A 25,459-nucleotide genomic window follows, 5' to 3' on the forward strand; every position below is an offset into this window, starting at 1 on the left:
ACTCCTTAAAGCCTGCCCAACAGCCCCAGACTGCACCCTCTCTGCTGGGCTCCATATTCCAGCCCACAATTTCAGCAGAAGACCTGCTTTATCTGAGGCCAGACCTGTTCTAGAAACCTGAGGTCAGACTCCACACACTACCTGCTAACACTCCTTAAAACCTGCCAATATCCCCCAGAGCATCCCCTCCCCTAGGCTCCATATTCCAGCCTACAACTTCAGAAGAAGACTTCTGCTTTACTGGAGGCCACGGCATACTCGGAATCCCAGAGACCAAGCAGGTACTCAGTATCCCAGAGACCACACAGGTACTTGAGCCACAGAGGCAAAGTTGGCATCCCAAATCCCAGAGGTCCTGAAGGTTGCAAATACCCTAGCAGAGACACCCTACCAGACCTGAAGACTCACTAGTCACCAGAATCCCTGGCTACTTAGGTCAGAAGACCAGGGAGAAAACAGAAACTAAGGAATCAAACACCCATCAAACAAAGACAAACACAAGAATCTACACCTAGACTATAACCATCCCAAACCCAGATGCCTAAATGTCAGTGTGAGAACACAATCAACAACAGAAAGGGCAATATGGCACCACCAGAGCCAAGCTATCCTACTACAGGAAGAAATGAACATTCCAACGTACCCGAAGCACATGAAAACAATCTTAAGACCAATTTTATGAAGATGATAGAGGTCCTCTGGAAGAGCAACCAGTGGTCTTAACTGCTAAGCCATCCTTCTTGCTCCTCAGTTTTAATCACAACAATGTGCTTATGATTTATTTTTTGCCATTTATTTCTGCCAGAATGAGCTTCTCTGAAATTATTTTAATCAAGAATTCTCATGCCATGTTTTACCATCTGAATTTGGATAATTTTCTTCAAGTATTAGTGAAGTGTTGTCTTCTACTTCTGAGAAGGGTCTTACTATTGTCTAGGCAGACCTCAGGCTTGGCTTAAGCATTGCTCCTGGCTCAACTTCCTGAGTAGCTGAGACTGCAAGAACATGTTGCCTATGTTTAGGCTACATTTCCAGTATTTTCTAGTAAAGATTACATACAAGTTTAGGGAACACAAATGACTTTATTAAAACATCTCAACAAATTTCTATAATAGTTAAAATGAGAGCAACAATGTTACATCAAGAAAGTAGTAAGCGGGGCGGTGGTGGCTCACGCCTTTAATCCCAGCACTTGGGAGGCAGAGACAGGCGGATCTCTGTGAGTTCGAGGCCAGCCTGGGCTACCAAGTGAGTTCCAGGAAAGGCGCAAAGCTACATAGAGAAACCCTGTCTCGAAAAACCAAAAAAAAAAAAAAAAAAAAAAAAAAAAAAAAAAGAAAGTAGTAAGTTTTATGGAAAGTTAAATACGCAAGAACAGTGGCTATGACAAAAAATGAAGACTCCTATCTCGCCAATGGGAAAAGTTCAGGGCCATCCCTTATTGGAGCAGCTTGGAAAGAAAGTAGAAGGACAATTCCAATATTCTTAGGGGACATACATCAAATGTGGGGTGATGGTGATGATTACAAGGGCATCAAGAGTTATTAGTCTATAAATTTCTATTTAACATCCACACCCTTCCTTAAGTAGGTAGGTCTATACTTTTATAAATCATCTGTCCACCTATGCAGAACAGGCCTTCGGGAGAGAACAATATAACCATTTTTTCTTAGACATCTGAACTAGCTTGTTTCATAACATGAACATGCCATTCTATTATGTTAGTTTTTATCTTCAATGACATATGAAAGATCTAAAATCAAATTGGCTGTCTCTACAGCCACCTGTAGGCCACTAAGCTTGGCAGTGAAACAGTCCACAGTCAGGTTGCTGGCTGAGCCCACAGCTGTCTGGGAAAGGCAGGTTTGTGGTGCAAAAGGATGATGAGTGCTTTTCAAGAAAGACCAGCTGAGTCCTTCCTGGCTGTTGTATAAGCCACAGCCACATCGTGACAGCATATCTGGCCAGTGAACAACAGAAGCAAAATCCGATTGACCTGACCAAAAGTGGCCATACTTCATGTCAATGAGGATTTCACCACCATCGTGTTCCAAAGAGCCAGCAACGGACTCCAAAGCCCTGCAAAATGCTTCAGCAGCAATCTGGAGTTCTGCTCGAGAATATCCAACCTCTTTGACAATATCTTCTGCCTCATTATGAACCTAGAGAGGAATAAGACCAGTGAAAACATACAGATCAACTAATATAAAAATGCTTCAGAAAAACATTATCTGAATTTTAAAAAGTTAATTACCAAAGGTTCTTGGGTATTATGATTTGGTCATTGTCTCACAAAACAAAAACTGTTGAAAATTTAAGTAATGTGAGCAGGATGTCTAACTTACCTTGTGTCTGATATAAGCAGCCAAATGTGTTTCTGTACAGCCACCTCCCAATAAAACCCATGGTTCCTTGATTGTTAGCTGCAAGGCATGCATTGCTGTTTGACATGTGAGCTAAGGAAGAAACAAATTAGAATCAGGATCTCACTGTGGTATGTGAACTGTTCCATGCTCTCATAGTAACTTGAACTCAGAGCCCTATTTTTAACTTTCTCTCTGTGTGGCAGGGGAAGGTGCATGCCAGGACACATGAATAGAGGACAGAGGGCAACTTGTGGGAGTCTGATTTTTCTTTCTACTGTGTGGGTTCTAGGAATTGAACCCAAGTCATCCAGATTGGTGGTAGGTGCCCAGGTTTTTCTTTAATCTATAAAGGCTGTTTCTGTGTGTGTGTGTGTGTGTGTGTGTGTGTGTGTGTGTGTGTGTGTGTGTGTGTGTAGGGAGTCTGTGTGCACATGTGCTATGATACAGGTGTAGAGGTTAGAGGACAACTTGTGGGAGTCAGCTTTCTTCTTCCACCACATGACTCCTGGGAATTACAATGGGTCATCAGGCCTGGTATTCAGTACCTTTATGCACTCAGATATCTCCGTAGCACAAAAGGTCCAGATTTTAATTCAGAAAGAACAAAATCTATTTTATCAAAGTAGTAATGTGACTGACTAATAGCATTTCAAATAAAGATTAGAGAATGAAGAGGGACATGTAAGCCACAAGTCTGTTTTCATAAAATTAGATTAATATTTTCTTTCATGTCTACTTTGCTCACAAACATATGGCCTAAAAACATCTTCGATAATGAGGCTTGCTGGTCCTTCCATTAAAATCAAAGTCTAAACAAGTAAGATGTACAAATACCATAAAGTCTGTTTAGAAATGACAGCACCAAGCAATAGTAAGTAAAAAACATGCAAATCTCTGATTTACTAAGGATGAATCTTTAAGCATATATTAATTTTTAAAGTCACAATTCTGTATATTGTCAGTTTGCTTATATAAAACTTGAGAAAACAATAACTCTAAGAAGTGGGCGATTGGGAAATTCACTTTGAGTAAATTATTCATACACATTAGCACAGTACACAACAGTCCAGGCATGTTCAACCTGTGGTGTCTGGGTCATACGCGCCAACCAGGTCATATGCCGCCCAGAATAGCTACGAATGCAGCAGCACGTTTGTAGATGGCAATGTGGTATCATGCCAAGAAGTAGGCAATTCAAGTCATTTCTTAGAAAAACTGCCCATCAAGAACCTTTAGGTTTCTTGTAAAAATCAGAAATGATAAGTGGTACAATACCCTCCAAGTTTACTGTAACAGCCAATTAAATTAGCTTCCTTGAGCCTTTGCCTCTCCTCTTTCCTCCTTTGGTGCTGGGATTGAACCTTTTATGTACCAAGCACACGCTCCACTCTTGAGCTGTATCTCCAGTCCCCATTTCTGTCCCTTTTTGTTTTTACTTTTTATATCACTATGGAAAGTCTGGGAAAATGTGAAAAACTAAAAACACCACAGCCCTCAACCTGCAGCACCTGCCACGAGTTGCTTCACCCCTGCTGTAGGCCCGGGAAGTCCACCTACCTTCAGCTCCTCCCAGGCAGTGTCATTTCGGCCACAGAGGAGCAAGCTGCAGACAGTTGCCTCATTAGGAATAAGATGGAAAAAATGTTTGGAGCCAAGTCTTGCCGAGCACACGTCTTTTATACTTCCGTAAGTAGAAGAAGCTATTGTGTTTAGGGAACCAATAGGCGTCGCTCCTATTTTTGTAAAGTATGGAAAATATAAACCGTATAAGCAAAGATGGAACTCTTAAAATGAATAAATATCAATAAAATTCCTAGCTAGTATAAAATCCCCCACCAAAGCTTATCATTGAAAATATGAAATAAAGAATAAAGAAATAAAATGCATCTTCTTAGATCTCTGAAATTCACATTCTGCTATTTAAATGATATATTCCTGCTGGCCTAGAATTAACCATGTAGACCAAGCTGGTCTTGGACTTGCGGTAATCCTCCCACTTCAGCTTCTTGAATGCTGGGATAACAAATGAACACATGGCTATCTTTGCTTGTTTAGGCTGTTGGTTTATGAACTTTTGTCATTGCTGCTTTTCTATTGTTGTGATAAAATGCTCATCAAAAGGAGAAAGGATCATTCTGGATCGCAGTTCCAGGTCACAGTTCACTACAGTAGAGAAGTCACAGCAGCATGAGTTCAAGCACCTATTCTTACCACACCCACAATCAGGAAACAGAGGGATGTGTGTATACACCCTAGTACTTAGCTTGTCTTCTCAGCTTTATACCGCCTAGGAATTCCTGCCCAGGGAATAATGCCACTTACAGTGGTCAGGTCTTTCTGACTCAATAAATGTAACCAGGCAGACTGGTATTATTTATTCATTTAATTGTGTGTGTATTGCTGGGAATTAAACCCAGAGTCATGCCCAACATGTGCTCTACCACTGAGCTACATTCCCAATCTTACAGACCTATCTGAAAATCTGTTAAAACCTATTTTATACTCTCAGAAAAAGGCACACAAAAAATTGCATGTATTTTTAGGAAGTCTAGGATTCCTGAAAGCCTACTTAGAGATCAAAAACACCACATTAAGAACCTCATTAATTTTGAAAAAGCGTGAGTAATGTCTTTTTTAAAAAATTCATTTGTTTCTTTAGGAGAGCTACATAGGGGATACACATACACACACACACACACACACACACACACACGCACACACACACTTTGCCTGGGAGCCTTTAAAAAAATATAACTGGGCATGCAAGTGCCAAAATAAAGAATATAACATACTTACTTCACTATATTATTCATTTATTTGTTTATTCCCCTACTATCATGGGGAAAAATACATAAATCACAAGTTAAAATTTGCAGAATCTCTAAATGTAGTTGTAATATAGGAATCTATACCAACTTCTGTAAGAAATAACACTTAACGTTTGAGTATCAAAACTATAACTTGTAGCAACTCACTTTTTTGGAGGCCAGATTTTTTAAAGATACTTTCATGTAGTCCAGGCTGTCCTTGAACTTGCTATGTAGGTGAGGATTGAGGACTTTGATCCTCCTACCTCTTCCACCCAAGTGCTGCAATTAGGGATGTGCCACCACGTCCAGAGATCAGAAAACTAACGGAGTCAAAATTTTCATGTTGTGTTCTAGGTATCTGGGCAAAGTAACAAACCTGGACTAGTGCAGGAAATCAGTGCCTATTTACAACAATGGTGTTATGGGAAAACGTTCCACACTTTAACTTACCAGAATACCCAGTGAACATAAGCTGGAAACAGCCAGACCAATGCAAATTAGTAGATAATTTAGATCTGTCCTACAGTACAAAAAATGAATTCCAAATAATTATTTCCATGTTCCTAGTAAATTTCATTTTGATGGTCATTTGGCTGACAATATCCAACATCTGGCATACATGCTGTTTTTAAATAGTGAACTTTAATAACAGTTCAATGAGTTGTAAATCACAAGGCGGGGAGTATGTTGTTCTAGCTATCTGGAAGGCTAAGGAGGCTCCCTTAGGGCCAGCACTTTGAGACCAGCCCAACAACATAGCTGGAGCTTGTTAAACAAAAAGCAACAATTGCAATCAATATGGATGTAACTGATAATTTCTGAAAGTTTGTCAGTGCAGTTACAGGGACACTGATTTGAGAGGTGGCTCACATAAGGGACTCTTCAAGTTACTTTTGTCCTAACCATGTATATCTGTTTAGACTGTAGTTTGTGATTGTTACTCTATATAGCAATTCATCAGATGGTTGTAAAGGTGTGAAGGCCAGGCCTGTTAGAAGCCCTGACTCTAAAAGTTGCCCTTGGTTCTCAAGAACCCAGCCACAAGTATTCTTGGTAAATGTCAAACATATATACATATATCTGCTTCCCAAATTAGGAATAACTATTTGGGCAGAAGTACAGACATTTCTTGAAGTTATGATAAAAGTGAAGCTGAATGTAATAGGATTTAAAAGCTTTGTAAATTTTAAAATTGTGTGTATAATATTAAAGACCTTATAATTATGTTAGACTTCTCAACTGCCTTTAAAATACTAAGGGTTAGATAATAACAGACTATACTTGGAGTTGAACTACCACCATTTTGTTTCTAGTAACTGGGCAAAGGGATCTTTCCCACAAACAATGTTTGCTGCCAGAATGAGTCAAATGCTGTAAGGTTGGTGGCTTCTAAAAAATTTCAAGGTATTAACGGTGACACAAACCAAACTTCTCTGCTCAAAAAGGGAGGGTGACATATTAGCTTTAATGTGCAAAAGCCAAGAGAACTTTTTACCTGTCACTTTGCTCAGGGGTTCCATCACAGCCACTCCAACTCTGTCGATGGCAATAATGTGATGCTTGCTGAGGAACTGTTTCAAAGATGGGTGTATAACTTTTTGGCACAGGACAAGATCTACATGGTCACTGACTAGCTGCCTTCCCAGATTAAGCAACTGCTCTAAAACTGCATTCTCAAGGGACACTTGGTAAGGGACCACCAGAGTTCCTTCTCCAGCATTAGAAATATCTCCGGATAAAGACACACAGAAGAGTGCCACCTTGAGGGCACTTGACTTCTGGGTGGGTAATAATCTCCTTAATTGAACTTCTGACATTTCAATAAGCAGTCCAGGTAATACAGTAGAATCTGTAACTCCTTGGCCCTTTACGGGAACAACTATACTTTTCCCTAAAATGATTCGGTCTTCTGCACTTTCTGGAATTGTAAGCAAAAAAGCTTTCAAGATCAAAGCACTGATGTGATCAGTTTCCTTTCTGGTGAGCATACAGGCAGGTTTGCTGGTTAAGATACTGTGTACCAAGCCCAGGAAGATATGTGTACTACTGAAGTCAACTGGGATTCGACAGCTACAGGCTTCAGACTTGAGATAACCAGTGCAGAAACTCAGGAGGTATTTGTTTAACTTAATAGCTGTCGTGGGTGTCAAGCCTATTCTCTGAACATTTTCAATCAGGTTACAGCACAGAATGGCTGTAAATAAGCCACAGTCACTGAAGCAGGTCACGTGATTCTGCACAGCTGCTGTTAGGACCTTTAATACTGGATGGGTGACTGAAAGGTTTCGGAGCAGGGCTGAGGACTGTGAGGTTGTACACACACAACCTCCCAAGCCATTGTGCAGCTGCTTCAGCCTCCCTGAAGGGCCATAGCATGAGGCTAGGATTCCCTTCAAGACAGAAAGTGTGGACCTGACTCTCTCACTTGTCAATGGTTCAGTTTTACATAATGATGGCTTCTTAGCTTCAAAACGAGACATCCTGCTTCAGGTGGAACTTGTACAGGCAGCTTTATTTTGTTTACATGTTTTTCATTTATTGCACCGTCACATGTCTTAACATTAAAAACTGTTCTTCATGGGTGAAATCCTGCATATTTAGTATTATCAGCTATAAAATCAAGTGGTTTTCAGACAATAACCAGCACATATTAATTTAATGACATTAATAATTCCAAGTGTTTATTTTGCTTCATTCTTCAATATTCTTTTGTTTGTCTCTGGACTGAGACCTCACAGACTCTTTTGCAGCTCTCTGTATAAAGTATGTTCCAAGATGGACACCTACGAAAGTCACTCCGGCCACAAGAAGCCAGTTCTTTCTAATCCAACTGGGGTTTCTCATTTCTTCTTTTATTATCAAGTTCAGATTCAAAGTTGCTTCTTTCTATAAGAAATTAAAAAAAATTTAGAAGAATAATTCTGAAGTATTTCATAGGCAGCAAGTTTAATATTTTAATATTCTGCTCCATTTTTAGAAAAAGGATTTTAACTGTCATAAGCATACTGAAAATGAGAAAGGGAAACCAATGGACCTAATACTCTTGTTTCTAGAAAAAAAAATGGCACATTATAAAACTAAGTTTTTTTTTTTTCACCCTTGCTGACTAGTATTCATGGTACTGCAAGGTACTCTGCACAGTTCCAGAAGAGAAAGGTTCCAGCTCCAAACCCTGTGACCTACAATAGTGACCTTCCCGCACAACATGCTGGTGCAATAGTGGCACAAAGGCTAGAGTAACCAACCACTCTCTGACTGGATTTCAGGCCATTTCATAGCTAGAACCTACACCTGTCATCGCCAAAGTGGCCAATAACCCGACACTAGGTAGATACTGGACCTAGAGGAAGACATGATTATTCTGCTAAAAGATCATGGCAATAAAATGACTCCTAATGACATTCTGCTGTATGCATAAATTAGTGTCTTGTTCAACCAACATTATAGAAGCTTCTTCCTGCAGTAGATGAGAACTAGTAGAAACCCACAACTAGACAATGTGCAGAGAATGAGAGACCTTGGAACACATGGTCCTAAATGGGAAATCTTCATTAAACCCTTTCCCCTCAGGATTCAGGGGCCCATGTGGAAGAGGAGGCGGGAAGACTGTAAGAGCCAGAGGTGATGGATGACTCCAAGGAAACAGTGTCTTACAGACACAGCAGGGCTGGCACACACATAAACTCACAGCAACTGTGGCAGCATGCACAGGTCCAAAACAAATGGGGTCCCAGTGCTAAGATGGGGAAGTAGCCATAAGCTCCCATTCCTAGCCCAGAGGCTATCTACAACTGACAACTGCTCTTAAAGGAAAAATTAGTTTCTCCTAAAGTTTCACTGAATATACAAACCACACATAAAAGCAGGTCCCATGGCCAGTGGATGGCCAACACAAAAAGACCTCAATGGTATTATTGGAGATTTTTTTTTTTGGCCTCATATTGCATTTTCCTTTTAACTTATTGGTCTTTTGCTTGTGTATTATGGTTTCTGATTTTGTGTTTTTATGGGTTTTGTTGTGTATGTCTCTGTCTCTGCATGTGTGTTTCTTGTACATACTTTGCCTGTTTTATTTTTTTCTCTCTCTTTTCTTTCTTTCTTTCTCTCTCTCTCTTTCTTCCATCCTTCCTTTTTCCTTTTTTTTTTTTTTGCATGTTTGTTTTGAGAAAGAGAAAGCCTTGAGTTGGAAAGGTGGGGAGGTGAGGATTTGAGAGATGAGGGAGGGGAACCTGTAATCATAACATATTGTATGAAAAAAATTTAATTTCTATTAGAAAAAAACAAAAATACTAAGGCCTTTTTCTCTCAGGACCTAAAAAAAAGTTTTTCTTTATTTGATGTAATTTTTATTTTTTAATCGTTTTGTTTTGCTTTGAAACTACGCTTGGACAGGACTGCATTGAAATCAAATCCTGTTTGTACATACATAACAACAGGATAGCTGTGGTGGTTAGTTTTAACTGTTAACCTGACAAATTCTAGAATCACTGGGACATAACTTTAGTGAGGACAATTACTCAATTAGTGGAAGACCTGCACACTATGGGTGGCACCATTCCCTAAGGAGAGGATTCTAGACTACATACAGAGAGTAAGCTGAGCACTGGCATGCATTCAGTGACTGTGGATATGAGACCAGCCACTTCGAGTTTCTGCCACCTTGACGTTCCTACAATAGAGAACTGTAACTTGGAATTGTGAGCTAAAACCAAAACAGAACAAAACACAAAAAAACTTTCCTCCTTAAGTTTGCCAGGATATTTGTTAAAGCAACAGGAAAAGAAACTAAGTCAGCAGTTGCGAGCATTCCTACTGTAGAAACTCATTAGCAGCCTGCATTTAATTGAATCAATCAGCAAAACAATCGTATTAGTATACAAACTATGTTTTAAAGACTCAGTTAGAATCAGAGTTAATTTTATAGTTTCATCTACTAGTCAATCATTTTCAAAGCCCAAGTCAACTAATGCTCTCCAAAATGTTGGTAAATGCCAATAAATAAAAAAGACCTAAAGAATGTGGTCAATGACAAAGGGAAAGGAGGTCATGCTTTGCAATTCAACTTCAAATGCTAAGCACCATACGTTAGTATTCTATGTAAGGGAGTAAAGGGTATGCCTTGAGGCATGACATCCTGATGTCTTAATAATAACATATGAGAAACTCAGCTTGTGGATTTTATCTGTTGAGGCCTGGTGTCAAAAGTTGAAGGTTTAACTAATTATTAAATTATTATTTTCAGGAGTGTGCTAACCAGATTTGCCACTTGGACTGAATTTGGCATCAGTCATATTAATCTTGGGTCAGCAAGATGGCTCAATGGATAAACATCTGCCAATAAGTCCTGAAGACCTGAGTTTGAGTCCAACATGCACAAGGTAGAAGAAGAGAAGCAACTGATTCCCAAGTTGTCATCTAACCTCCACATGTGTGCTGTGGTACAACACCCAACAAATGAATGAATGAATAAACAAATAAATACAATTATTAAAAAATGTTTTAAAATAGTACTAATCTTACTAGTTAGCCCGTGGTACTTCTCAAAGTAGACCATGGCTTCCTATGGTGGTACAAGCCAAACTGATTTAAACAAGGAATTGCCTAAGACATGTACCACAGTCCTATCTACAAATATTGTTCAAAACAAAGCCAACAACAACAAATAAGTAGGCTTTTGTTCTAACTCCTAGTTTACAGAAACGGATGCAATCAGCTAAATTCATAATGTGGGAAATTTCTAACAAAGTAGACAGGGGAAATGCAATCCTCTAGAAATAGGTATCATTTACCAAATGTGTGCATGTCTGGATCTAGATTGTAGGAAACCCATTTTTGTAGCTGGAAGTTTTCCTGTGTCCTGGCTGGCCAGTGGTTGGGACAAATCTCTCCCACTCGTGTCTCCCAAGTAAACACACAGAAGCTTATATTAATTATAACTGCTTGGCCACTAGCTCAGGCTTATTATTGACTAGCTCTTACACTTAAATTAACCCATAATTCTTATCTATGTTTAGTCATGTGACTTGGTACCTTTTCTCAGTTCTGCCTTCACATCTTCCTTCCTCTGTGTCTGGCTGGCGACTTGTGACTCAGCCCTTCTTCTTCCTAGAATTCTCCTTGTCTGCTTACCCTGCCTATATTTCCTGCCTGGCTACTGACCAATTAGTGTTTTATTTATCAACCAATCAGAGCAACACATATTCACAGCATACAGAATGACATCTCATAGCACATTTTGTTTTTGTTGATTTTACATAAAAATTCAGAAATATGATCAGGCTCTGGTTATGAAGTCACAGTGAAGAGTTCACGTTAGTTTTCTCAGTGTGGTTAGCACAAATGTTGGTCCCATTGTAGTACTATTTTACTATTACCATTAGAGATACACAAAGAAAGGATGAATAGGGGTTTTAAATTCCCTATCAGTTAAAGAAAAGGATGAGGAAAAGGGTACCTAGTTCATTGGTAAAGCACTTCTAACATATGCAAAGCACTGGTTTCAACCCTTAGCACTGCCCCAAACCAAGATAGACTCACAATTAATACTGGTAAGTGTTTATATGTAGTTGGAGGAGGGTTCAGTTTCTACCTTTTGTTTTATAATGTTTGAAATTTTCTACAAAATAAAAAGTACCAATGGACTGACACAGAACTTTTTTTTCATGAGCTTTGCTTATTTAGAATTAGTGTTTAGTGTACTCTGAACTTGGCTTTAACTTCTACCGATCCAAAGCCAATTGAAATACTTAATTCTCTTTGCTTATCTGGCAGTGTTGGCTTCAATTTTATTTGGTTTCTCTTATTTCTTTGGAGATAATGTTATATTACCATGTAGTGCTGGGTGGTTTTGAACTTGCAATCCTCATGCCTTAGTCTCCTAAATCCTGGGATTACAGGTGTGGACCACCACACCCGGCCCTCTAAAATTATCTATTGCTCATTGCCATCTAAAATCTCTTACTATGTTCACCTAGTATTTTAGGAAATTCTTTCTTTTTTCAGCTTTAGTTCTTCATTTTTGAGCATGGAAGTTTGTTCTGAAGTCTGACTATACATGGCCTCTCAACTCATGAGACAAAAACTAAAGTTCTACACACACACACCCTATAATGGTCTTACAGAGTCTGAAAGGACTGCTCTATAAACATCAAGCATCTAATACATCTAACTCCCTTTTCCTACCCAGGAAAAGTCTTTCTGCCTAGGAGAGGGTCAAGGGGACTTGCTGCTCTTTTCAGAGGACCCAAGTTCAGTACCCAGTACCCAAATTGGTGGTTCAAAGTTATCTGGAACTCCAGTTCCAGGGGTTGTCACCTTAGGCCTTTGCGGGCACTCACACACAAACGGTACGCATGCACACATGTGCACACAGACACAAACTTTCACACACACATAAATCCTTTTAAATACATACAGATTTTATAATACAACGACTATCCCTAAGGCTATTATTTTAAATTGTCAAGTTTCTGATATTTTGTTTTGTTATTTAACTTTTTATAGCAAAAAATTAACTAATATTTTAAATCATGCTTTATTTTTCTCTTTATGAACATTTAAAAATAAAATCTTAATCTGAAATAAATTTTTGTTGCTATTGTTGAGGTAGGGTCTCACTATGCAGCTAGGCTGCCCTCAACTCCTGATCCCCCTGCCTCAGAATCCAGAGTGCTGAGATTATAGGTAGCAATGATCAGTTTTTTGTTTTTTTTTGATGTTGTTTTCAAGAAAGGGTTTCTCTGTGTGTAGACCTGGCTGTCCTGGAACTTGCTTTGTAGACCAGGCTGGCCTTGAACTCACAGGGATCCACCTGCCTCTGCCTCCCAAGTGCTGGGACTAAAGGCATGCACTACCACGCCTGGCACAATGATCAGTTTATAGCAAGCTAGGACATCAGTCCTCTTTAAGTGAGTAAAGCTGCCCTGAGGTTCTCCTAAAACCACTGACCTAATGCCAGAATTTATAGCACATTTCTCAACTCAAGGTGAAAAAAGACATATTAGAAAAAAATGTGCTGACATGATGGCTCACATCCATACTTACAGTTGGGAGGCTGAGACAGGAGGAGTCCTCTAAGTTTCAGACCCAGCTTCGGCTTGAGTGACACAATTACAGAGTCGTAATTCTTTTCATGGAACCCTTGGGGCCAGTGAGTTTCATACTTTAGAATTTCTTGGACTGTGTAAATATGTAATAAAAAAGATAGTGCATACCACAATCAACACAGCACTCATAAGGAAAGGCATTTCTGCAGAGAATCTAAAGTATAGGATTAAGTGGAAGAAATACTTCCAATTGCCTCATGTCAGATAAAATCAAGTTTTGCTGCTAAACTATATAACCACATTCTCTTGAATTCAGTTATTTCTACTCATAGAAATTATTTTGAAACTGTAAATATAGCTATTTTTTCTTAAAAATAATGAGTGTTTTGGGTATATCTTAACAAAAACAATAAATTTTTAATTTAGGTTGTTTTTTTTTTTTTTTCCTTGCCAGAGTGCTATAAAAACTAATGGCTGACCAGATTTAATGAAACTTACCTGAAAAGTACAAGCCTGCTACTTCTCCTAGGTTTGGCTCTTTGGCTGACTTGCAAGTGCCAGACTATCTGGTTCAGTGGTATCGTCCTTAGGAATTTGGAAGACAGGGCTGCTTTTGATTCCGTGCCACCCCAGATGTATGAACCCAATTAAAGGTACCATAACAATCAGAACTTTGTATTCTCTCCAGAGGTTCTGAAAGTTCATAGTCTGTTGATATCAGTACACCTAAGGAAAAAAAAATAATTACATTCAAAGGAAAAAAAATTAATTAAACCAACCCCTAAACATAAACAGTCTCAAATCATGCCTACAAACACAAACAGTATAGTGTACTTCAATAACGTTCACTTACAGGCTAGAGATGGCTCAGTGATTAAGAGTACTTGCTGCTCTTCTAGCGTGCCTGGGTTTAGTTCCTAGTACCTACAAAGCAGCTCACAACCACCTGTAACTCCAATTCGAGGGGATCCAACATCCAGGTCTCTGCTGGCATTGGGCACACATGCAGTACAGATATCCAATGAAAGCAACCTCTAATATACACAGTAAAAAAAGCTGACTATGAAGCAATTTCTCGAAAGTTAAGAATGAGCTCCTGCTTGGGAGCACTGGCCTAGAATTTCCAGAATGTGATGATAGTGAACTCCTCAGAGTGTTCTGAGCCTGTCACAGATTCCAGAGGTTGACAAAGGTCTCATGCTACTTGCCCTAAATCAGAGCACAGGTGTCTGCATCATTCATTCAGTTAAATTAGTTATGTTTACTTTAGCTTGTTCTTCCTACAGAACAGCAAGGCTGAATGAAAAGATATACCTCTACCTTGTTATAGAACATGGGTAATTACACCTAGGGGCCACAAAAGTAAAAGAGTGAAATACATACGTCAGACCACAAGTATTTTAAAATTTATTTCATTTCTATCTATGATGGCAACTACTCCCTCTTCATTTCTACATAAAGAAGATTTCTTGGTGGCAGAATGACATTAAGGTGGAGGGAGAAAAAAGTCCCAAACACTTGGGTTCTAGATATCAGATTACCCTGTTCCTGTAACAGTGTCAATTTAAATAATTGTTTGGTTATTTTCCCCTAACAATTTGAATACAGGTTTTATTATTTATTTATTTTTTTTTTTTAAACAGGAGATTCATAGTTTGCCTCTGAAGTTTCCTGGGCGCCATCTGCTGGTGCTTTAGGCACAGTGTAAGGAGTTCATTCTGCTTTTTAAAATATATGAGAAACAACACTTGCACAAAATGCAACACAGTCATGAAGAGAACATCAGCTAGGGTGTTAGAATTAATTGATCCAGATCTCATGTTTAGGATGGTTGATATTTACTATAACTTCATGACTTTAAGGAAAATGTTGATGTTGGATAGTTATGAATTCATTATTTCTGAATTCCAATCATTGCCTCTAATAGCTCTTTTAAAAATTTAGTCATTGTAAAAACAGTTCATGTTATTTTCAATTTAAATAGCTGTTCAAGCTTGGCCCTCAGTATAGACACCAGGTACAACTGAAAAGAGGCTAGAAGAGAGGATTCTGAAAGTTTTCATCATAAAGAATTGACTTTTGAAGAGATAGTTATGTTTAACCTGATTTAATCATTATGCAACATATACGTTATCAAAACACATGACGCCTTATATGTACAGTTTTTTAAAAAATGAATGCATATCGTGCTCATGCCTAACCTGCCCAGGTGATAAAGAGAACGATGGTTTGCCTTTTCTGCCCATTTTCTAGACATATCTCCTAAAGTGGCACCCATTTTGTTAGACTTTTCTAGTCTTATAAATACAGACACACACACTAAATAAACAAACTTCAACTCCCGATGAAACCATGGTTTAAAACTGACTCCTGTTCCACAGTTTCCACTCTGTACCATCTTACTTTACCATTCAAGGATAGCTCAAACAACATCTAAGTCAGGAAATTTATCAGTTGTCAGTAAATGTTAAAAATCAATACATTATGAAAATTTTATCATCTTTGCTATTCTTCACCATTAGTACAGTTACACCATTACTGTTAGTTCAGTGTATTTATGATTAAAAGCAAATAATACTGAAATCCTTACAAGACTTGTATGAGGGTGTCATTAACTGTGGAGTCCAAAATACAATTGATTAGTGGCTGAGAAGTGACAGCCTACTGGCAGTCTGTGACTCATCAGAAAAAGATATAGAGGTTTGGAGATGTCTCAGAGGTCTCCCATGGCCTTTTACTAGTTTTCCTGATTATCATCTGATATTATGTCTGAGTTATAATTATCTTGATTATCATCTGGCATTAGTACTGGTGGGGGAGAGGGACTGGAAATCATGCAGATTGTTCTAGATAAATGTCCAGTTGCTTGGCTCTCAGCAAGACAGCAGAGATTTTTAACTGCCCCTAATCAGCTCTAAACTTTCAAAGGGCCAATTTCTACCCTTCACCATTTTTGAGATTTTCATTTTATTCTACCTTTGTTTTTGCAAATAACCTAATAGCTAGAGAATGGTAGTTATGGGATATTAATACTCTCAATTTCTTATCCACACTGTAAAAATGTACTCATCCCAGCTCTTAACCTTCCCTACTGTCTAAAATAAGGAAGCAGTTACCTATGGCCCAGTCTCATTTGCCAACACCCTGTCAGTTCTAACACCATTGGCCCCTCTCTTCTATCTTCAACCTACCACTTTTGAAGGTCATCTTCCTCTGCATGCTGTGACCAATTTTCTCCACTGAAAAGAACCAAGGCCTATCATCTCAGGACTAGGAATTACACAATTATTGAGGAGACAGCACTCTTCAAGGTCCTCCATCCTTTGGCAAAATAGCTAATAGCCTGGGCTACATGAAACTATCTCAAAACGAATTACAACAAACAAAACATGTATACACAATTAAAAACAAAATAAGATTAAAAATATCTTAGACTAAGCTGGTTAACTCGGAGATCTGGATATAATGTATTCTGCCTTTCCCTCACTCTTCAAGTCAGCTGCCACATCTTGCCATTACGTGTGCACCCCCCCCCCCCAAAAAAAAAGCATAGTTCAGACACTTATGACCTCTAAATGACTTACTTCTTTTGTGGCCTCATCATCTTTAGCACGAGTCATTCACCTGGGAACTTAGCAGAAATGTAAATTCTCAGGCTGCCCTGATCACTGAAGAGGAAACTCTAGGGCATTGTCCAGAAACACTGACTACAATGAAGTCCTAAAGGACTACAGGAAGCCCTAAAGCTGAAGTTTGAGAGCTACTGTTTGTGTGACCTCCAACAGCCTCTGTACTCTGAACTTACAGAGAGGAAGGGGAAGTCATGTGGGTTTGCCTGGAAGATACAGTGACATTTTTGACAGCAGAGTGAAAGTTTAATCTTATAACAATATTCAAAGGCCATCAAGACTGCTTCTACTGACTAGTTTTCAGAGACTGGGTAAATCAGGTTAATAAGAATGTATCCTAAGGCAGTGACTTAAGGGACTGAGCTCTGGATTCCTGCTGCCTGGGCTTCAAATGTTACTTGAACCCTCTCTGTAACTGAACTGCCTTAGTTGAGCCACTTACTCTCCTGGTCAATGGCAAAAGAGTAATAATGGCTTCCACATCAAAATCTGCTGTGCAATTAACGTACCTGAAGCAGCCTGGACTCAGTGACAGATAACTATCAGTAGTATCATTTGGTCATCTGGAAAGGGAAGATGTTTTTCCTTTTTGAGACAGGGTCATACATAATCCCAGGCTGGCCTCCAATTCAGTACGCTAGACAAAAAATAAAAATATCCAGATTCTCACGAAACAGGTTTTGTGGTTTTGGGGGCTCTTGCTTGGGGTATGTGTGTGTGTGTGTGTGTGTGTGTGTGTGTGTGTGTGTGTGTGTGTCTATAGTCAGAATACAAGATGTTACAAGATAGCTAACAGTCGGATGTATAAGCCAGGTAAGCTGTGAAGGAAATAAAAAAACTTCTAAGGCACAGAAAAGCAGCAAACACCGAGTAGAGGTCACATACGCTTCTCTGATGACAGTTAATAAAGTTATAGTTACCAAGTGATTAGATTTGAAAGTTCTGATACCTGATCTGCACTTTCAGAAATGTTGGACAAGAAAAAAACCTTTGAGCAAACACGAGAATTAACTTTAACCTCCATCACAAACTAGTTATCATCGGTTCCTGCTGCAATCTCATAGACTGTCACATTATAAAAATGATACATATTTAGAACACTATAGTGTGAGCATGGGTAAGTGCTCAATGCATGGCAGCTGTTACTGGGACAGAGGCATGACTTCTAATACATAAAAGCAGACCCCTCCAGAAACTCCTGCTTGAGCAATGTGATTACACTGCTAATCTCTTGGTACAAAATTAGGAAAATACTATATTGCTCCAAATGTCCCTAGTGTTCACGTCAATTTTCACTTAAGGTATGTGTGGAGTTACTTTTATTCAAATCCTCACTAACTCTCCACACATCCTGGCAATCTTATTAGATTAGGAAAACCACCAAGGTGAATAAGGAATGGTGTTTGTCCTCTGAGCCAAGAACAAATTTAGAAGACGGTGATCTCTATAATCCATGACTGAACACTGTAGAGGAGTCAAAACAAGAGAACTAAGTCCCAAATCATGACACGGAGACTTATTATGAATGCTCTGCCTTAACTTATGCTTGTCCCACTAGCTCTAATAACTTATAAATGAACCTGTTTCTCTTCATCTGCATTTTGCTTTGGGGCTTTTTACCTTTCATTCTGTGTGTCCTACTCCAAGTCTGGCTGGCAGCTGTCTAGCTGGCCCCAGGCTTCTCCTTCTCCCTCATTCTCTCCTTCAGATCATCTCACATACAAACTGTGGTTGTTTTTTTGGAGTTAATTCTCCAAGCTAGGTGGTTCCTGGAGGAGTACAGGGTTGATATCAACAGACACCAACTATGCTCTGCTCCATGTAGTGCCTGGGTCTAGATGTCCAGACAATGAGGTGATAAGAGATCTAAAAATCTCAGAAACTGGCGGACCACCTGACCAGAGGGTCAAGACTGAGCTCTAGAATGACAACTGCCTTCGTGCTCATTTTAAGTAGTTTAGGCCGTTTATTTCCCCAGGGAGTCAATGCCCTGCTGTCTCAAGTTGCCAGCAACTCTAAAGTGTACCTTTAAAGATTCAATTTCTGGCTGGGCGGTGGTGGCACACAGCTTTAATACCAGCACTCTGGAGGCAGAGGTGGGAGAATCTCTGAGTTTGAGGCCAGCCTGGTCTACAGAGTTCCAGGACAGCCAGGGCTACACAGAGAAACTCTGTCTCAAAAAACCCAAAGGAAACAAAAAAGATTCAACTTCTGGTACTTGTAGTATTATGGGCCTGGCATTTCATTCACAATTCTTGAGCTTGAGCTCTTCTTTCGGGTGTCCCTTATTCACAGGGCCTTGCTCTGAGCACTCAATCTAGAACTTGGCTTTCCTCTCTTCATTATTTTCTAGGACTTATTACTAGACTACAAGTTCCATGTGGGAAGAACGCTGCTGCCAGTCTAGATCATTGATGTATGAAATAGTGTTACACACATACTACGTGACAACGAGAAAGCAGATGATAGTAATAAAAAACTTGTTTCCTCGGAAACATCAAAAATGACCCAGGAATATGAACATGACCTCAGGGACACCCCTCATGTCAGATGTCCTTGCATCTCCATCCACTATACAATCAAAAGCCCGAGAGCTGTTTCTGCTTTCTCAAAGTTGGCACGATCATGCTGCCAGAAGCTCTATGCTCCAGTTTCGCGTTTCGAGGGAAGCCCCCATGACTCGACAGCCCCCGGTGCACCGGCACCCTTCCCTTGAAGGAGTTAGAGGAGTTCCGGGTTGCAGGTGGAAAGCGACAGTGCAGGTGATCCCGACAATTTCCCAGGGACACTTCTCCATCTAGTTCACCGCGCAGGTGGCTTTAGGAAGCTTTATTCCAGTTCCACCTGGTAATGGACACGCCTGGCCACCCACACTCACACAACCATCAGATAGCCAGGTCCTGAAACTACTTTCAAAGCCGGCCTTGGGCACTCTCCGGTGGCCAGCTGCCTCCGTATCTCCGCCCCCAAACACCCTTGGCCGAGGCCACCTGCGACCTTCGCGAGTGGGGACGCAGAGGGACCGCAAGCTGGCTCCTCCACTGGCGGCTCGGGCGCTCTCACCTGCCCACCAGCAGCTGCACCTCGCGGCCAGGCCGCCGTCGCCGCCACCGCCACCGGAGCCCAGAAACCGAGCTAGCACAGCAGACACGCTGCGGAGTCCCGCCACCTTGGCCCAGGGAGGCAGGAAGGCGCATGCGCAGCTCGCGCGCCCCGCCCTCTCTCCCGGTATTGGCTGGAAGCTCCGGCTGAGGAGAACGGCGGCCGTCACCGAGGTGTCTTTGCAAACTACCGAGACTGAAAACGGTTAAACACCCATCACAACATCAAGAAGGCGACACAACTTGCAACCTTCTGCTCTCTTGATAGATACTTCTGGAATGAATGAAGAAGTCAGCGTTCTTGGCTGCTTTTCGGCCTCTGACCAATCACAAAGCGCCTCCTTTTGTCACTCAGTGCTCAAGCCCCACCCCTCTCAGGATGCCTAAAACTGTAGAAAGTGGCTCCGCCCCACCGCCCCTCACCGTCCAGAAGGAGGTCGGGGCGCGGGCATGCGCAGTCCGAGCAGGACTCCGGGCAGGAAGCTTCCGCTCTGTCTTGGAGGGGTTTAGGCAGAAGTCGAGATTCCCTAACTCCATGCCAGAACTGATTGTTTAATATCCTTGTTCTTGCCATTTTTTTTTTTTTTCTGCTTCAGAGATGTCTTTTGCACTCTCGGACCATCGGAAATACTATGAAGTCATGTTGAAGCACATTTTAAATTAGCTTTTCTCTGGCATTTGTGAAAACCATCTTTGTTTTTCAACCTATCTTTTTATCTTCTTTATCAAAAATACTTTTCACACCTGCCCTAGTAGTTTTGTGGTACCATGGAAACACTACGGGCTTTTTTTTTTTTTCCTTGTCCGTCATTACGTATTGAATTACAGTGACTCGTTATCTGCCAATCGTAGTCATGGCATTCCCGGCCTCTAAACAGTCCGCTTCTGCCGCCATTTTTATTTTGGTCTCTTTATAAAGCTTTGAGATCAGCAACGGGAGCCATTTTTCGTTTGGGCAGATCCTTCCGGCTATCCCGCTACTTCACCTAGCGTCTCGCCGCCATTTTAGGTTTTGGCACTGGCTTCCAGCCCATGTGAAGCCGGATACGCCATCTTGTGTTTGGGCGGTGGTTGCAATCTCACACGCGCGAGACGACCCTGGGAAAGGGGAAGTGAGCCAAAGCCTCTCTGAGGTTTTGCCTGCCGCCTTTTTGGTCTGAGTTTCCACATTCAGGTACTGGTCCGCCAGTGACCCTGGACAGTAACAAAACATAAAAAGCCCGAGCCCACCTCCCGCCACCAGCATAGGTAAGAGCATGATGCTTCTGGCAACCTAGCTGTTCCCTCAGCTGGACTGAACTGTTGGCCCATCTTCTGTACCACTACGTGTGTTGGTTTTGAATTTTGAGACTTTCCACAGTCTTTCTCTTAGGTTTTCCTTCTTGCTCCATTATTTTTTGAAAACACTCAGATCTGAAAAATTGTTAAACATCAGGGTGCAGGAAGACCGAGATTTAAAATTAAAATAATGTTGAGAGAATTCCTCCCGAGTAAAGGAGAGCCAAATGGACGGGACAGCAATTTGTATCAAATTATGGATGCCTACATCCAGAGGTGTAAATATAACCCTCAGGATTATTATTATTATTATTATTATTATTATTATTTTCCCCTCTAAGATGTGGTTTCACTGTGTAACAGCTCTGGCTGTCCAGGAACTCGCTTTGGCCTCGATCGAACTCAGACATCCGCTTGCTTCTGCCTCCCGAGTGTTGTAATTACAGGTACCGCCCGGCATTCTCAGAATATTTTAAGATGTGATGTAGGTTGTGTTCGTTCGTTCATTCATTCACTCAGTGCCTTTGTTCAATATTTAACTAGCTCTATGTTATAAAATATCAAAGAAAAGTTTAAAACAAGACAAAAAAAAACATCACTCATCCCTTTGTAGGGGCTCTCATTCATTTCCCTTGTCATGTACCAAGCTGGAACCAGGAACACAGTGTTCTGTGGTTCTTAGCACTGCTGGACTAGCAACTTCACGGGTTCTCACTTCTCCTATTTCTTGGGTACTGTATATAACCATAATTGTAAGCCAGTTGGCTAATATTCGAGTTACTATGGCCTTGTTGCTCAGTGTACTTATCTACCAGCTGGGTCAGCATCATCTGCGAGTTTACTTGAATGATTAGAAGTTGCATGTGGGGACAGTATGATGTTGACTTGGAAACTTTGGGCTGTGGCTTTTTGTAGCCCCAGGCTTTCTTCTGTGTCTTTCTTTAATGAGAAATCAAAATCAGGAGTTCTTAATCTTGGCTGCCCATGACAGTCACCTGGGAAGCTTCTAAACCAGACTTCAGACTAGTTCTAGACAAATCCAGACTCTGGGAGGAACTGAGATGCTACTAAGGTATTTGATAGCACTGAAAATGACGTATGCTTTTTATGCTATTATGAGTATGATTGTTTTTTCCCTTTTTCTGGTGGCGTTATTAGGATTTTGAAGACAGCGAGGAATATTAGATTGGGAGTGTGGTGAACCTGCTTCCCAGTAATTGGTTACCTTGCCAATCAGCATCCCAGTAATTGGTTACCTTACCAATCAGCTTCGCAGTTATTGGTTATTTTGCAGTCTGTTTCTTTTTCCCCCCTCAATGTATTAAGTGAGAAAGAAGAATGGAAGTCACTTGTTTTAATGAGTCGCACATGAATGTTTCCACTGTGGCTATGTATGGTTTCTGACTGTGAAGGAAAACATTACACTTCAGTATTGATTGCAGTTTTACATGCTGCATGGTATATTGAGGGTGGTGATCATGTGAGTGGTTAAGCAAATCAGCTCTGAAACTGTCTGGACTGGCTTTACATCCTGCCTCCTCCACTTAACAGCTCCAAGCTCTGGAATCTAATAGATATTACCTACCCTTGTGCTTCAGTTTTGTAATTTGTAAGGTAGGACTCATGTGAGAGCTAGGTAAGTTACTACCTGAAACATGCTTTTTAAAAGTACCTGACATGGGCTGGAGAGATGGCTCAGCAGTTAAGAGCTATGTGCTCTTCTAATGTTTAATTCCCAGTGCCTATGTCAAGCAGTTCACTATTGCCTGTAACTCCAGTTTCTTGGGGGATCCAAGGTGTCTGACAGCTATGGGTGTCTACCCTCAGATGAACATACCCCTCCCCCCCACAGGCATACACCTTTACACGTAATTAAAAATAATAATTTTTTTAAAAGGAGTAAGTGGCACATAGTAACAGCTATGAAAATATTAACTAGCTGTTTTTATTATATTATAATTAAATCTTTGTATTATTACAGATTTTGTTTATGCCTTCCGATGACTGAAATTCTTTGGATTTTCACTATGTGCATCTATATGAAAAAGAGGGTGGTCTAAATACATTATCCCAGGCCAGGAAGATGACTTTTAAAATTAAAAGACATTTTAAACATAACCTTATTGAGATAAAGTTGTGGTGCAAATAGCAACATCCATTTAAAGTATACAACATAGTATGCTTTACATGTATACACATGTATACATCATCACAATCAGATAATGAGCATATCCATGACCCTCAAAATTTTGGTCTTGTTCCTTGGTAATTAATTCCTCTAGCTGCTCTTTTCTAGGTAGCTGCTGACCTATCAGTATAAAGCAATAGGCATTTTCTAGATGGTTATCTCAAAGGAACCTTGTACTACATGTTTTTATTTAGGGTACTTGTAGTTATTTTGAGTATCATTTTTGCTGTTATATTGGTTATATTGATAGCTCATTTCTTTTTTTTTTTCCTCCATTTTTTTCTTTTGTGGTGCTAGAGATTGAAGTTAGGGCTTTGTGCTTTATCCCAGAGCTGTACCCACAGACTCTTCAGCCTGTTTGAACTGCTGACTTATCAATGTGTGGCTACATAATCATCTGTATAATTCACTAGTTGATAACCATTGGGATTTTTGTTTTCAGTGTTCCCAATTTCACTTAGCTTTGTTCACTAGCTTGTTTAAATTAAAAAAAAAAAAAAGAACTAGTTATTTAGTGCCTTCTGTATACAACGACACCAGAAGAGGATGGTGGTAAAACATTTTGTGTTGTTGTTTTACCTTTCTTTTATATAGTTTTTGTTTGTTTTTGAGACAAGATTTCTCTGTATAACATACCTACCTGTCCTAGAACTAGCTCTGTAGACCAGGCTGGTCTCCAACTCACAGAGATCCACCTGTCTCTGCCTCCTGAGTGCTGGGATTAAAGGTGTGTACCACCACCACCTGTGGTGGTATTGTGTTCCCTAAAATATTGTGCACTCTAATAAACTTATCAGGGTTCAGAGACAGAAGAGCCACAATATTAAACATAGAGGTTAGACAGTGGTAGCACACGCCTTTAATCCTAGCATTCCAGAGACAGAAATCGCTCTGGATCTCTGTGAGTTCAAGGCCACATTGGAAACAGTCAGGCATGGTGACTCACGCCTTTAATCCCAGAAAGTGAGCCTTTAATCCCAGGGAGTGATGGCAGAAAGATATATATGGCATGAGGACCAGAAACTAGAAGTTTTTGCCTGGTTAAGCTTTCAGGCTTTCGAGCAGCAGTTCAGCTGAGATCCATTTGGATGAGGACTCAGAGGCTTCCAGTCTGAGGAAACAGGATCAGCTGAGGAACTGGCAAGGTGAGGTAGCTGTGGCTTGTTCTGCTTCTCTGATCTTCCAGCATTCACCCCAATAACTGGCCTTGGGTTTGATTTTAGTAAAAAAGAACTTTTAAGATTCCTGCTACAACCACCTGGCTCCTTTGTATAGTTTATGCCTTAACTTCTTATGAATCAAATATGACATTTTAAAAATGCAAAATGTGGTGCTGGAAATGTAGCTCAGAGGTAGAGTTCTTGCCTAACATGCATGAGGTTCTGGGTTCAACATGAAACTGTTTAAAAACAAATTTAGTTCTCAGGATTGAACATTTTACTTGCTAGGCAAATGCTCTATCACTGAGCTATTACTCTAGCTACTCCTCTCTTGGACTTCAGTTTTGAAGCAGAGTCTTGCTAAGTTGCCCAGGCTAACTTTGAACTTATAATTCTTCCCTATCAATCTCTGGAGTAGCTAGGTATTGGAGAAATTATTTTGGAATGGCTACCCACTACAGCTAGGACCACAGGTTTTGCCCACCTGGATTATTTATTTTTAATAATTTTAAATTGTGTGTATACATGTGTGTCTGTGTGGGTATGTGTTTGTGAGTGCAGGTACCTCTAGAGCTCAGAAGAGGATGTTGGGTCTCCTGGAGCCAGAGTTACAGATGGTTGTGAGCTGCCCGACGTAGGTACTGACATGGGACCTTCTGACTTATGTCCAATGCAAGAGCAACAAAAACTCTTACTCCTGAGCCATCTCTCCAGCCCCAGGATTGTTGTTTTTTAATCATTTAATCTGCCTTAAATCTTTACAGGTTACTATGAATATATTACTTTAGGGACTTTGGACAATAATCTGTGTACATTAGAGACCCATGAGATAGCAAAGTAGAGAGTTGTAAAGCCAAACCAGAGACATCCCAGAGCTCCCAT

General features: G+C 40.3%; 2 protein-coding genes across 6 annotated transcripts in view; one reads left to right on the forward strand and one right to left on the reverse strand.

Annotated features, from left to right (window-relative positions):
- Positions 1-1,308: 1,308 nt before the first annotated feature.
- On the reverse strand, positions 1,309-20,295 carry Mkks (McKusick-Kaufman syndrome). Of its 3 annotated transcripts, none has more exons than XM_028883601.2 (7): positions 19,914-20,293; positions 13,720-13,947; positions 13,220-13,354; positions 6,672-8,062; positions 3,924-4,099; positions 2,346-2,456; positions 1,309-2,162 (listed from the first exon to the last, which is right to left on the reverse strand). In XM_028883601.2, the coding sequence occupies exons 4-7, from the start codon at positions 7,654-7,656 to the stop codon at positions 1,722-1,724; spliced, it is 1,713 nt and encodes a 570-aa protein (XP_028739434.1). In that variant the 5' UTR covers positions 7,657-8,062; positions 13,220-13,354; positions 13,720-13,947; positions 19,914-20,293; the 3' UTR covers positions 1,309-1,721. The 3 variants fall into 3 exon arrangements, with proteins under 3 accessions (XP_028739434.1, XP_028739436.1, XP_028739435.1); XM_028883603.2 differs by lacking the exon at positions 19,914-20,293 and adding an exon at positions 17,360-18,397; XM_028883602.2 differs by lacking the exon at positions 13,220-13,354 and having other exon boundaries at positions 19,914-20,295.
- A 715-nt stretch (positions 20,296-21,010) lies between these two features.
- The window catches only part of LOC114702977 (SLX4 interacting protein), a 167,319-nt gene continuing 162,870 nt past the window's right edge, over positions 21,011-25,459 (forward strand). For 2 of the 3 annotated variants that reach the window (XM_037205253.1, XM_028883594.2), the window contains exon 1: positions 21,027-21,199. The gene's annotated coding sequence lies outside the window, so the exon portion shown is untranslated. Of the gene's footprint in view, positions 21,200-25,459 lie in introns of all 3 variants that reach the window. The other variant, XM_028883600.2, reaches the window with a different exon arrangement.

This window comes from Peromyscus leucopus, chromosome 4, assembly GCF_004664715.2.
Source record: "Peromyscus leucopus breed LL Stock chromosome 4, UCI_PerLeu_2.1, whole genome shotgun sequence".
In the NCBI taxonomy this organism is placed as follows: Eukaryota; Metazoa; Chordata; class Mammalia; order Rodentia; family Cricetidae; genus Peromyscus; species Peromyscus leucopus.